The 13,841-nt window shown below is 36.0% G+C and overlaps 2 protein-coding genes across 9 annotated transcripts in view; one reads left to right on the top strand and one right to left on the bottom strand.

Moving 5' to 3' along the window:
- Nucleotides 1-5,906, top strand: part of tfb1m (transcription factor B1, mitochondrial) — a 92,877-nt gene extending 86,971 nt beyond the window's left edge. For all 4 annotated transcript variants that reach the window (XM_069931614.1, XM_069931615.1, XM_069931616.1 and 1 more), the window contains exons 8-9: nucleotides 1,335-1,587; nucleotides 5,404-5,906. In XM_069931614.1, coding sequence (XP_069787715.1) covers nucleotides 1,335-1,587; nucleotides 5,404-5,409 — 259 coding nt within the window. In that variant the 3' untranslated portion in view covers nucleotides 5,410-5,906. The remainder of the gene's footprint in view (nucleotides 1-1,334; nucleotides 1,588-5,403) is intronic.
- Nucleotides 1,873-13,841, bottom strand: part of LOC138760682 (rho guanine nucleotide exchange factor TIAM2) — a 314,168-nt gene continuing 302,199 nt past the window's right edge. For all 5 annotated transcript variants that reach the window (XM_069931610.1, XM_069931609.1, XM_069931611.1 and 2 more), the window contains 7 exons: nucleotides 13,550-13,668; nucleotides 13,213-13,321; nucleotides 6,286-6,344; nucleotides 6,095-6,200; nucleotides 4,251-4,332; nucleotides 3,645-3,802; nucleotides 1,873-3,230 (listed from right to left, as the gene is read on the bottom strand). In XM_069931610.1, coding sequence (XP_069787711.1) covers nucleotides 2,635-3,230; nucleotides 3,645-3,802; nucleotides 4,251-4,332; nucleotides 6,095-6,200; nucleotides 6,286-6,344; nucleotides 13,213-13,321; nucleotides 13,550-13,668 — 1,229 coding nt within the window. In that variant the 3' untranslated portion in view covers nucleotides 1,873-2,634. The remainder of the gene's footprint in view (nucleotides 3,231-3,644; nucleotides 3,803-4,250; nucleotides 4,333-6,094; nucleotides 6,201-6,285; nucleotides 6,345-13,212; nucleotides 13,322-13,549; nucleotides 13,669-13,841) is intronic.

Here is a 13,841-nt window from a genome sequence, read left to right as displayed (position 1 = left end):
CATCCAAGAATCAATAGATTCTGGCATGATTCCAAAAACTGGAAAATTGCAAAGGTCACTTCACTATTTAAAAAGGCAGAGAGGCAGCAAAAAGGAAATTATAAACCTGTTAGCTTAACAATCATGGTTGGGAAGTTGAGAGTCGATTGTCAAGGAAAATGGAGGAGCTGGAAGTATGTTACAAGATAGGCCAAAGTCAGCAGTTTCCTTGAGGGAAAATCTTGCCTGAAAAATCTGCAATTTATTTGAGAAACCACAAGCTCAAAAGGCCTTTTGACTAGATGCTGCTTCACCAAATGAGAGCCCATGGAATTCCAGGAAAGCATAGGTAGCAAACAGAGAATAGGACTAAAATGATCCTATTCTGATTGCCCAGCAGTTACCATTGATGTACCAGAGGGGTCAGTGTTGAGGCCACTTCTTTTTATATTGTTAATGATTTGGATTGCAGATGTTACAAAGATAGATAATGAGAAGGAAATGGAGAGGCTGAAGAAAGGACATTTGGAGAATGGGGAAAGAAGTGGAAAATGAAATAGTGTTGGATAGTGTATGGTCATGCACTTTGGTAGAAGGAATATAAAGGTAAACTATAATTTGATTGGGGAGATCCTTCAAAATTTGGAGGTGCAAAGGGACTTGGGAGGTGAAGGTGGCAAATGCAACGTTGCTATTTGTATCTAGAGGAGTAGGATACATGAGTAAGGATATGATGTTCAGGCTTTATAAAGGCACTGGTGAGATTTCACAGGGTAGTTTTGGGCTCTATTTAAGGAATGATGTGCTGGCATCGGAAAGATTCAGAGAGTGAAGGGATTAACATATGAGGAATGTTTGATGGCTCTTGGACCGTACTCCTTGGTCCCCACATTCCATCTCTCCACTCATGACAGTTCATTTGTAAGTTAATTTGTGCATGTGGAACTCAGTATCAGCAGGAGTAATGACAACATTTGAACATCAGTCCTCCAGGTTCTGTTTTTTTAAAATTATATTTTAAATATAATCAACTGCATGGCTGCTCAGATGCATCTGTGGAAACTTATTTGAGACAGGTTGATTATTTTTCATCAGTACCACTGCCAATAACTTACCTCAAAATCTAACTAGTTTCTTCCCCCAGATACTGTCTGTTTCCAACATCAGCATTTATTTTGTCTTTTAGGAGGTAGGATTCTTGTTTGTGATTAAAAATCTGCTTGATGACTGCTCAATAGTAAATGTTAAGATCTACTACTGATTCATGGCTCGTTGCTGTCCTTCAGGGATTTCTGAACTTATATATAAGAAAATTAGAATATAATGTTACATTTGAAAAATTTTTCTTTTTCCAGAACTTTATTTCCTGAAGATCAAAGGTCGGAGCTAACAGAACGAATGTTTTATAATGCTGACGTTGACCCGACTCTCCGCCCAACTCAACTTTCTATACCTCATTTTCAAAATCTTTGTGATGCATACAGCCTGCTGTGCAATGAGAATGAGGATCTTTTTACCTACAACTATAGAGAAGAATTAAGACAAAAGCGGCTTTTACGCCGAGAAAAACAGCTACCTTTGGAAGCTGAGACTTCATTAAAACTGAAGGTACTGAAAACAATGGGGTTTCTGTCTTTTAACCTCAGAGTACTAGTTTCAACATTAAACAAAATAGAAAGTTCTGTAAAATACCTGGCACCTATTGTACTGATATTAATGCATATGTTTTTTTTCCATAATACAGTGAGCTTTTCTAAAATAGACCTTGCTCCAAATGAGCATGGCAGATAATCAAATTAGTATTTTCATAATCATTTAATTCAATGTAAACATGTGGGGTACAATGTGCTTTGACCATTATAGCTCTTTGACATCAAAGGAAATACACAGAGCTTCCTGAATATGCTATGCTTGTTTATTTAATGTTTGAAGTTTTATGTTCTGCACGTTTAATGTCAAGTAGTCATTCACCAGAATAAAATATAACCCATTAAAACCAATATTAGAATGCAGTTTGTAAAATTACAATATACACAACCTCCAATATTTATAGACCAAAGAAATTAAGATACCTAAGAGTATGCTCGCATTTAAAGGCATTATACTTTACCAAAGCATGGAGTGCTGTTGACAATGTTAAATAAATGGAGCCTTGTGTAAGGCCAAAAGTTAACCGTGACAAAAATAGATTAAACAAAAACATCCCATATTTGGCTTTATGGAATATTAAAATTGAACACAATGTAACCCATTATTTTCCATCTATAAATAAAATTAAGATTTACAGCCTATTAAAATAAGCAATTTTACTTTTATTGAAAATATTACTTTTGGTGTTCAATACCTGCCTTATTTGCAAATCTAATATAAAACTACTGTTTTATAGAAACCAAACAATGTTATTATCCACAATGGATAATAAATAATTGACATGTATTTTCTTGAACGAAAATGTTTTAAACATCTACATTTTTTGAGGCTAACTGTAGTCTTGGTGCAGATAGCAGTAGGGCAAAATAAACATTGCTTTCCTTTATGCTTCTGCAGTCTTTAAAACAACTGGAAAAAACAGAACAACTCAAGTCTGAAGTGATAATAAACTAACTTCAGTTTCTGGTAAACTCCAAAGCCTCATTGATGCTGCTCTCTAAAAAACTAAGGCTCTCCATTATTTTTGATGTTTTCATAGAAGCAGTCTTCGTTAACTACAGAAGTCAAGCTCTGAATGCTAAACTCTCTCTCCAACACAGAATTCAAATCGGTATTTGGACCATCAGATTGACTATCCAGAGATTGGTTCTGCTTATGCATTGCTAACTGATTCCCTTTATTCTTCTTTGTCCTGGCACTTTTTCTTTTGATTGGACAGTAGTGACCTCGCATTAGCCTGCGATGATCTATTTGTTCCAGCTCTTCTGAATCTGTTTGATGACTTGGTATCTGCTTCATGACAGCGTCGGTATCAAGCTGCAATTTTTCAAATTGTACCTCAATTTCATTTATTAAAGTCTCGTTCTTGGAGTCAGAGAACTCTTCTTCATCGCTTAAAATGTCTGATTCCTTTACTTCCTGTTCCTGCTTTGCATATGAAAGAGTACTGTGTTCCAAGCCACTCTCTGAGGTATGGCAGCCACTACTTAAAGTTCCGCTGCTCAGGCTACATTCATCAGAATCCACAGTATGGCGTCTCTCAGAATCTTGACACCAGTTGGATGGGGAATGTTTAGGCAATTTTGATGCTCGAGTTGATGCTGAAGTAAAGAAACAATAAATTATCACAACTGGGAAAGATTAGAATTTTAAGACAACATGATTATTATTCAAGAGATTTCTTCTAGTATTTTGGTTTACAGATAGTAGGGAAATGAACCTGGGATACCCATCTTTAACCACTGATTCGAATATTTAACCTTAGTAATGTCAAGGATAAAAGGAGAGACAAGTTCTAAAATTAACGTTGAAAAGATTTTTTGATTAAGAATATTGGTTGAGTGAATGTCCCTGCCAAAAATAATACCCTACTTTTTAAAAATAAAATCACAGCTAAAGTTTCACTGAAGCAATTTTCTTGATACAGATGCAAAGGTGATTTAAAGGCAAAATTCACTGAAGTTGCTAATTTCCAAAATAGCTATAAATTTGGCAAAGTTTGGTTGGGGTCTTACCAATTTTGGCAGAGGATGGCACTCGGTTCCTCAATGGAATCAGATGTTCTCTGTTTAGCTTCTCAAGTGGTCCTTCTGACTTTGTCATATGGCGACGAACATTCTCCCTCAGAATTGAACGTATCACTTTAATAATATTTGTTTTACTCTCTGGATCACTGCAGACAGTGGAAATAAAGAAAAATAACCACCGTTACATAAATGTACAGGGCATAGATCTTTAAGTGGCACATTTTAGGTGCAGGGCCAATGTGCAAATCTGTATTGGCTGTGATGGAAAATTTAGAGTGACATTTGGCCACTTTTACTGTAGCATTATAGCACAGACTAAAGACCTAGAAACCTGTTTTTCTTGGCCTGAGGGTGTCTTGGAACAGGAGGCAGCAAAAGGAAAAATTGACAGGTATTTCACTTGGCCAAGAGGTCAATAACCTTGGGGCCAAAGTTTAAAATAACTACAATAGTACCTATTGTACATTTTTTTTGCAATGGCTTATGAGGGCCAAATTGCTCTCTAAGTGAACGAGTTATCTGGTCTAGGGCAGACCTGAGAGGGAGGGAGTGGGTAAACAAGAATGTGTGATACCTTTCCATGATTGAAGTTACCTGCTACATAGTTGGAACACTGTTTCAGGTCGTCCTTCTATTTCAGATTTGGTGTGGATTAATTCCCATATAGTATCTGTGCCTGAAGCAGAAGACAATGATCATTTCAGAAGCGTATAATAAAAAGCATTTTAAAAGCCTCATTCTGCCCCTAAAATTAATTATAGCTATATGTTGTATGATAATTAGAAATGTAGACTAAATTGGCCACAAAGTGGTAGTGGAGGAGTGTTTCTCAGGGCTGAGACCTTTAGTGCATTTGCAGGCGATACATAATTGCTTGAGTTGTATATGTTGGAGGTATGGATAGAAAAATGGAAGGATTCATTCAGACAGTGTGACATGTTGCCCTTTAGGAGAAAAAGTAGTAGCAAAGTAAAGTTGTGACCATCAGTCAGGGTGTTGAGTAGACAAATTGGTAAGTCATGTTGCAGCTGTATGAAACTTAGATTAGGCCATGTAGTTTTGGTTGTCGCATTACAGGAACAATATGGAGGCTTTTGAAAGGATGCAGAAGAGGGTCACCACGTTTGAGAATATTAATTACGAGGAGAGGCTGGATCATTTTTGCTGGAGCCGCAGAGGCAAAGGTGAGACCTAACAGTGAATCTAAAATCATGTCCATCTGGTATTGATAGCTAGGGTAGATCAGAGTCTTTATCATGGTGGGAAATTGTCAAATGCTCAGAGGGCAGAGCTTAAAGGAGATGAACAAGCCAAGATTTGGTCTTACACAGTGGTAGGTGCCTGGAACACAATGCAGGGAGTGATGTTTAAGGTGGATTTAGAGTGAACGTGCAGGAGAAAACTGATGGGATTCGTTTAATTTAAGAGCTTGTTCTTGAGCCATATTGTTTTATGTTCTAACTACATTGGTAGTTCACTTTACTATATAAAGCTGTTTATCAATGTAGAAATTTAGAATGGTGGATGAAAGTGCCAACAGAATTTGCAAAGTGGGTGATAACTAGCAGTCTGTTTCACTCTGGTCCATTTTCCTTTGACAACCTCTGAAGATCAATTTTTCCCCAGTTAATCCATTGTACAAAGCTAACATAATACCCTGCATGTGCATGTACAGTGAAGTACAATTCTGGCTTTGGACACTATCACAAACAACTAATGTCGCATTGTTTGTGTTTTTTTTTAATAGAACTAAAATTCCAAAGATGAGAAATGCTGAAGGACATACAGAATGTGGCAGGTGCTCAGCAAACCAATTTATCCTCATCACAGATTCATGTCTACTCTAGCATTGTAGGAATGAACAGAACATTTTCCTTATGGACACAAGGACCTCTACAACTGTCTTAACACATGATCAACTCTGAACAGATGTAGCAAATTGCTACAAGGCAGTATGTTGGCCACCTGCAGCAACTGTACTTTGCCAGCATGTGAACTCTCAGCCCACCATCTCGCTCAGCCTTCAGTTATCATCAACCTAGGTTCACTGAGGTTTCCATAAGAGCGTCCCAGATATGCATTCTAAACAGTAGTAATTGCATGCAATGCAAGAGCAAAGCAATGCAGAAATGGTGGATTTGATTGCTATAGTGGATTTCATTTGTCATAATCGCAAAAAAATAGGCTTTTAGCCGATTTGATGTCCTCTGCAGCGCATCAATAAATAAAAGAACAAAGTAATAACCAGAAGGATTTTACTCTTGACAACTGGCTGGGTGTTATGTTTTAGAACTTTCTCTATTAAATGATATCATTGTGGCACAATTCATATTAATTATAAACTGTAATATCTGTAAGTGATGAATAGTTTGATGGTACTGTCTTAATCCTGTGTCAGAGATACACGGTGAACATTTGGAAACTCAAAATTTAATTACCTGCAGCATTTCCCAGCCTGACCTGAAGTGCCGATAGTGGAATCAGCCATTTGAATTTAAACTGATCGATATCGCCATAACTGCAAGCTGAACGTGGAACTGTTCCCTAAGGATAGAACGGGTTTGAAAATTCTAATGAAATAGTTCACTGTAATCAGACAAGAACAATTCTGACCATTTGAATCACTTACAGTTTTTTTCTTAAGCTTATAAATTTCCTTGTAGACCAGTATGACAGCTCGCCTAAACACTAAAGAAAGAAAGAAACACATGTCAACTTCACAGCTGTGGGTCGCCAATTCAAAGAAATACAAGTTAACAGGAATAAACAAAACCTTGTTGTAAGCAGTTTTTAAAATATATATAAATCTGTTCTCATTACCGCCCCAAGTAAACTGGAATTATCCTTAAAATGTATAATTAATTATAGATTTTTGTCAGTTCTTGAAATTTGAAAAATAAAAATGTGGTAGTGGGGAGAGAGTAGGTGAATTTTAAAAAAAACATTAATGTACTTTCCCCACAGCACTGTACTGCATTTCTTGTTCACAATAGTTTCCATCACCCTAAGGAAACTAATCACCTGCCTGTCACTTTAATTCTCCATTCTGGGAGTCACATGATGGAGTAGTGGCCTGTAGGGTAAAACCAGCCCTCTCCAGAAAAAAAAGTAAAGACAAAGCTTAACAAATATAAAGTATAAGAAATAGAAGATGGCACCCAAGAAGGAAAAAGTAAAAACAATGGGGGAAAACTAAGAAAAGGCGGCTTACCTGCAAGAAGGAACAGGGACCCATGGTGGCAAAGAGCGCCTGATCTTCAAGGTTGGTGCCAGCCCCACAGAGTCGCAATCCCCCAACCAGTGGACTACACTGGCTCTCTGAGCCAAACAAAAGTGCACAACTGCGCAATCAAAGGTAAAAGGAAACACCGATGGGAGGGGGGCTCAGCCGAGGAGCAGGCAACCATGGCGTGACCAGCTGAGGGACGCCCGACACCAGGGCTCTCAGCTGGAAAATGAGGAAGGCGGCAGGAGAGGGAATGAGGAAGAAAGTCGACGGGGTGAACGGCAAGAGGAGCAGCCCAGGAGGGGAGGATCAACAAGAAGAGGCCCAACAAAATGATACAAGCAACTCACCAGGAGAATCAGAAGAGACACAGATACGAAAAAGACTCAAACACAGGTACTGACACAGAAGAAGAAAATGACCAAGATCTTCACAGAGAAATAGCAGGTAAAACAGATGGAGAGAATATAGATAAAGCCTTTTTTGAAAACAAATGAGAGCATTAAATGAATGGTTGTCATTAGAATTTAGTGCAATTAAAAGAAAAATGAAAAGAACAACAGATAAAATGCAAAGTTTAGAACAGGTCATGACAGAAATAGGGAAAAGAGTGGAAGAATGAGAAACGGCTGTAGAAATGGAAGTAAATGACTTAAGAGGAAAATTGGAAGAAAGTGACAAAAAAAATTAGAGACACAAGAGTTGTTTTCTCAAAAAACTGATATGTTGGAAAATTATAGTGGGCCTGAAGGAATTTATAAAAGAATGGATCCCAAAGGTCCTGGGAATGACAGAAATGCAGGAAGAAAGGGCACTAGCTCCGAAACCGCAGACACATCAAAAACCAAGATCCATCTTAGTAAAATTTTTGAGATATACAACAAAAGAAAATATACTGGAGTGCGCAAGGAATAAAGTTAGAGAAGATAAACCATTGGAATATTTTTTTACCCAGACATAAGTTTTGAACTCTTAAAGAAGAGGAAAATGTTTAATACATCAAAATTGATTCTATGAAAAAAAAGGTTACAAATTCATATTAAGAGATCCAGCTGTGGGGAGCAAAACAGACTGTTCTCAGATCCGGAGGAAGCACAAGAATTTGCAGAGCATTTGCAGGATAGAAGGAGAGATAAAGAGATGTAATAAGAATGAAGAAAGTATATATAAAGATGTAAAAACAATGTATACGTAATGAACTAAAGAGTGGAAGGAAGGAAGGGGAAAAAAGGGAGAGCTTTATTATATGTAAAAAAAAAAGTTTTTTGGGGGGGGGAGAGAATAACCGTAACTGCGAAATCAGTTGACGCTTATGAGCAAGATTGCAACCCAAATGGAAAGGGGAGTTGTGGTTGCCCAGCAAGGGATAAGGGGCAACTCAGAGAGGGAGGGGGCATTTGGGTTTAAGGTAATATTGGGTGTGGGAATTGTTGGAGTATTTAATGTTTTAAATGTGTTGTCATACATTGAGTTTAAAAAGGGAAATGGAGGTGGTGAGCAAGCGGAAAAGAGGTGTAAACAAGATATATGACTATAAACATTAATGGAATACATAACCAAATTAAAAGGAAGAAGCTATTAAATTTACTGTAAAAAGAAAAAAAATAGCATTTGTGCAGGAAACACATCTAACTGAAGTGGAACATAACAAATTAAAGAGACTGGGTAGGATACGTAGAGGCAGCATCATATAATTCAAAAGCTAGAGCTGTAGCCATATTAGTTAAGAAAAATGTACCAATCAAAATAGATGAGGAAATAATAGATCCAGCAGGGAGGTATGTAATGATAAAGTGTCAGATTTACTCAGAATCTTGGAATTTGCTCAATATATATGCACCTAATGAGGAGGATCAAAAGTTTATGCAGGATATTTTTTTGAAGATTGCAGATACACAAGGAAATATATTGTTAGGAGGGGATTTTAACCTTAATTTGGATCCAATGTTGGATAAAACTGGACAAAAGACAAGCAAAAAGAATAAAGTAGTCAAATTTATGGATATATGGAGGAGGCAACACCCAAGAGAGAAGAAATATATTATTCAAAGAGGCATAAAACATACTCAAGGATTGATATGTTTTTGTTGTCAGCCCATATTCAAGGGAGAGTTAGGAAAACTGAGTCTAAAGCTAGACTACTATCTGATCATTCACCCCTCTTATTAGCAATAGAACTGGAAGACATCCCCCAAGAGCATATAGATGGAGGTTAAACTCCATGCTACTTAAAAGGCAGGAATTTAGAGAGTTTATTGAACGCCAAATTAAAACATATTTTGAAATAAACATGGAATCAGTGAAAGATGCAATGAAAGCCTTCATTAGAGGGCAGATAATAAGTTAAGTAACTAAGATGAAAAAGGACTACAATCGGGAAATAGAGCAGTTGGAAAGGGAGATAGTAAGAACAAAAAAGAGAATTGGCAGACAAAAAATGAAACATTACAAACATATAAGGTGGGGAAGAACATAATGAAAACAAAGCAAAATTATTACGAACTGGGAGAAAAAACATAAAATATTAGCCTGGCAACTTAAAACAGAACAAGCTAAAAGAACTGTATTGGCATCAAGGAAAAAGGACAAACAAATTATATATAACCCAATAGAGATTAATGAAAACTTTAAGGAATTTTATGAACAATTATACCAAACTGAGAACGAGGGGAAAGATGATAAAATAGAAGAGTTTTTAGGTAAAAATGAACTGCCGAAATTGCAAGAAGAAGAACGAAACAAACTGCTAAAACCTTTGAAAAAAGCTGCCGAACAATAAAACACCAGGAGAGGATGGATTCCCAATAGAATTCTATAAAAATCATTTAAAGAGTTATTAATTCCTCCTCTCCTGGAAGTAATGAACCAAATAGAAGAAACACAAAACTTGCCAGATTCATGTAAGACAGCAATAATTACAGTAATATCAAAGACGGGGAAGGATCCATTAATACCAGCATCAATATCGCTATTTAATTCATTATAAGATAATAGTGAAATTATTAGCAAACAGATTGGCCGATTGTGTACCAAAAATAGTAAAACAAGATCAAACTGGATTTATTAAGAAAAGACGAACAGCGGATAATGTCTGTAAACTTATTAATCTAATACATGCAGTTCAAGGAAATAAGATATCAACAGTGGCTGTTGCTTCAGGTGCAGAAGAAGCCTTTGACAGAGGAGAGTGGAACTATTTATTTAAACTATTACAGAAGTTCAATCTACCAGAAAAATATATTAATTGGATTAAAGCATTTTATAATGGACCATTGGCGAAGGTAACAGTAAATGGATATGTATTGAGCCAATTTAAATCAAGTAGGTCAACTAGACAGGGATGCCCATTATCCCCCCTCATTGTTTGCCTTAGCAATTGAACCATTGGCAGAACTGATAAGAACAGAAAGTAAAATAAAAGGGATAAAAATAAAGGAGAAGAAATATAAAATCAGCTTATTTGCAGATGACGTCATAGTATACCTAACAGAACCAGAAATATCAATAAAAGAATTACATAAGAAATTGAAGGAATACGGAGAAATATCGGGGTATAAGAACAATGCAAATACAAGTGAAGTGACGCCAATGAGTAATGCGGATTATACAGAATTTAAAAAAGAATCACCATTTAAATGGCAAGCAATCCGATACCTAGGTATCAGGTTAGATAACAACTTAAGCCACTTGAACAGACTAAATTATCAGCCACTAGTAAAGAAATTGCAGGAAGACTTAGAACATTGGAAAGAATTACCACTAACGTTGATAGGGAGGGTAAATTGCATTAAAATGAATGTGTTCCTAAGGATACGATACTTATTTCAATCGTTATCAATTCCCTTAACAGAGAAATTCTTTAATGAACTGAAGAGAATAATAAGGAAATTCTTGTGGAAAGGCGGTAAACCAAGGGTAGCGTTAGATAAATTAACAGGTATAACCAAGATGGTTTGCAGTTACCAAACTTTAAAATTATAGAACCGCACAATTAAGGTATTTATCAGACTTTTACCAGACAAGGGAAAAACCAGACTGGACTAAGATAGAACTAGATAAAATAGGGGAGAAGGTACTGGAACATATACTTTATAAGTGGGATGAAAAGCTGGCGCAATATAAAAGCTCACCAGTACTGCATCATTTACTTAATATATGGAAGAAGATCCACTTAGAAAGGAAAAAAGCAAATTACCAAATATCAAAATTGTTATTGACACAAAATCCATTAATCCCTTTTACAATAGATAACCTTTCCTTTAAAGAATAGGAGAGAAAAGGAATCAAAAGAATAGAAAATTATTTTTTGGTAAATAATTTATTAACATTTGAACAGTTGAAGTACAAATATGGAATAACTCATGGTACAATGTTTGCATATCATCAACTGAAATCTTGTTTAAAGGATAAATTGGGAAACAGATTGAGATTATCAGAAGGAAGCAGCTTTGAATATGTGATTACAGACACAATGATAATTAAAAGATTTATAACGAACATGTACATTAAGCTGCAAGATAAGGAAAATGATGAAATAAGCTATACACCTAAACAAAAATGGGAAAAGGATTTAAACAAAGATTTTAAAAAATGAAGCATGGGAAAAAATATGTTCTGGAACTATGAAGAATACAATAAACACAAGGTTACGCAAGATACAGTATAATTGGTCACTCAAAAATTAAAAGAATGGGATCCAACATTATCAGATAGATGTTTTCGCTGTAAGAAGGTAATGGAAACAACAATACATGCAATTTGGGCATGTACGAAAGTGAATACGTTTTGGGAAGATCTAAATTAAATAAAATCACAAAAAAAATCATACCAAGAAATCCAGAGATCTTTCTTTTAAGTAACATAAGTAGTAATGAATTAGGCCTCAAAATGGATAAAGCGCAAAAAAGATTCATTATGATAGCCTTAGCGGTAGCAAAAAAGTGTATAATGTTAACTTGGAAAATAGAAGCGAGCCTGAGAATACAGCAATGGTACATGGAAATGAATAAATGTATTCCATTGGAAAAAATAACATACAATTTAAAAAATAAAGTCACATTATTTGAACAAATTTGGGAACTGTACATGGAACATAACAGAGAGAGCTTGCCTCGGACCTCCACCCCCTAAAATGATTTAAAAAAAAAGACAAAACGATTTGATTCAGTGTGTAAAAACAGATGATGCATTTTTCTTGTTTATTTTTAATTGTGTGAAGACGTTGTTTTATGGTTTTATTGTATTGTACATGTTGAATATTTATTGGTTTTGGAGGGGGGAGGGAAAAAAAGGGAGAAAATGCCACTGTGTATATTAAATGAGAAACGTTGGTATATATTTTGGTTGATATGGTTCACAGTGTGAAAGAAAAATTCTCCATTCCAATCTGAACTGATTTATCTGATTTTGGTACCCCATGCTGCTGAAACAAAGCTCAAGTAATGCACCTCAAACTAAATTCACAATTAGTTGCGTCTTGCCAGCACCACACATTTCACCATTGAACCCAATACAATATATGGACTTTCCATAACTCTGGGTAAAGCAGCATCTGTTACAGCAGGAGGACAGTCATGGTTTCAGGTCAAGACCCTGCATCAGGACCCTCTATTCTGTTTTGTCTCTTGCATCTCATGATAATTTAAGCACTTCAAATTTCATTTACTCCCTCCCTAGCAAAATACCTTCCATTTGTTATTGCTGCCCGTCATTTTATCAGCAATTTTAATGTATAATTAACTTCTAACATCATTTTGTTGAAAAGTCATTTCACCATTAAAAAAATTAACTGTCGGAAGTTTTTAAAAATCTGAATGTGTATTAATCATTTGTTGATTGAATGGTGAAGAGAATATTACATTCAGGTGAGGAAGATTCAAGGTACAAGTTTTGACCGGTAATGAATTTGGCACCCTGGCTAGAAAAAGTGTGGGGTGTTGATGTGGTGGGAGCAAAAGACAGGAGGGGTCATTTCTCATGATCATTCTTTTTGAAAATGTTTGTGTTATGTGGACAGGCTTGGACTTCACAGTCAAATTTCCCATTTGTATCCCTTGTACAGGTTATAAATGAAGGATGCCTCTTTGTTAGAACAAACAGCTGCCAACATATGACCTTCTAATATCATGAAGTCAGGAAGTTAAGGGGGTAAAAAAGAAATATTCAGAAAAATTTGTTCCCATGTCTTCATTTCTTGGAAGGAGCTGTCAAATGCACACGGTGGTCCCTTGATAGGTTGGAAATCACTTTTTTTTTCCCCCACCCCTGATTGGGAATTTGTAGTCAGTGTTTTCTACTTAATTTAGATACTGTTCAAAGGATGGCACTCACCAAAGACTGTTAGTTCAGGGTCCTTTCTCATTCGGCTCAGAGATGGGAAAGGGTTTAACCAAGTTACGGAAGAATACAACAAAAGCTCTCCCATTGAAAGTTCTGTAACCTAAAAAAAAAACTGAAGTTATAGTACAAAACTCGTATGGAGGTAAGTAAAAATAGCAAATCAGCAATAGGATTCAACTATTATATTCACTGCCATGCCTGCAACAGGATCCAAACACAGTTCCAGCTCACATAGTAGTGACCCTTGGGCAATAGTGTTGTTTGTGGCACAAATTTGGATATTCAGTCAAAGGCCAAGAAAGAGTGAAGATCTATGCAAATAGTTTACCTCTTTATTAGTTCCAGGCTGTTCTGCTATCAGCTGATCAAAGACTGTCCCATAGTCTTCATAGATTTTCTGCATCTCATTGATGTGACTAGCCACTTTCTCCATGGCCTTCAATGTTTCTGTGATTGAAAATACAATATTCAGTCACAACTACCATTTATCATTTTAAAAATAGCAATTTTTTATAAATAATTAACAGCTTTTCACTATTGGAAACTGCTGATCAAAGGATCTCACCTACACCATCAACTTTTCCATCAATTTCAATGGAAAAAAAAGTCAGGATCTATTG

This window comes from Narcine bancroftii, chromosome 4, assembly GCF_036971445.1.
Source record: "Narcine bancroftii isolate sNarBan1 chromosome 4, sNarBan1.hap1, whole genome shotgun sequence".
Taxonomy (NCBI): domain Eukaryota; kingdom Metazoa; phylum Chordata; class Chondrichthyes; order Torpediniformes; family Narcinidae; genus Narcine; species Narcine bancroftii.
Note: the sequence above shows the minus strand (reverse complement) of the source record. Positions and strands in the feature narration are given on the sequence as shown.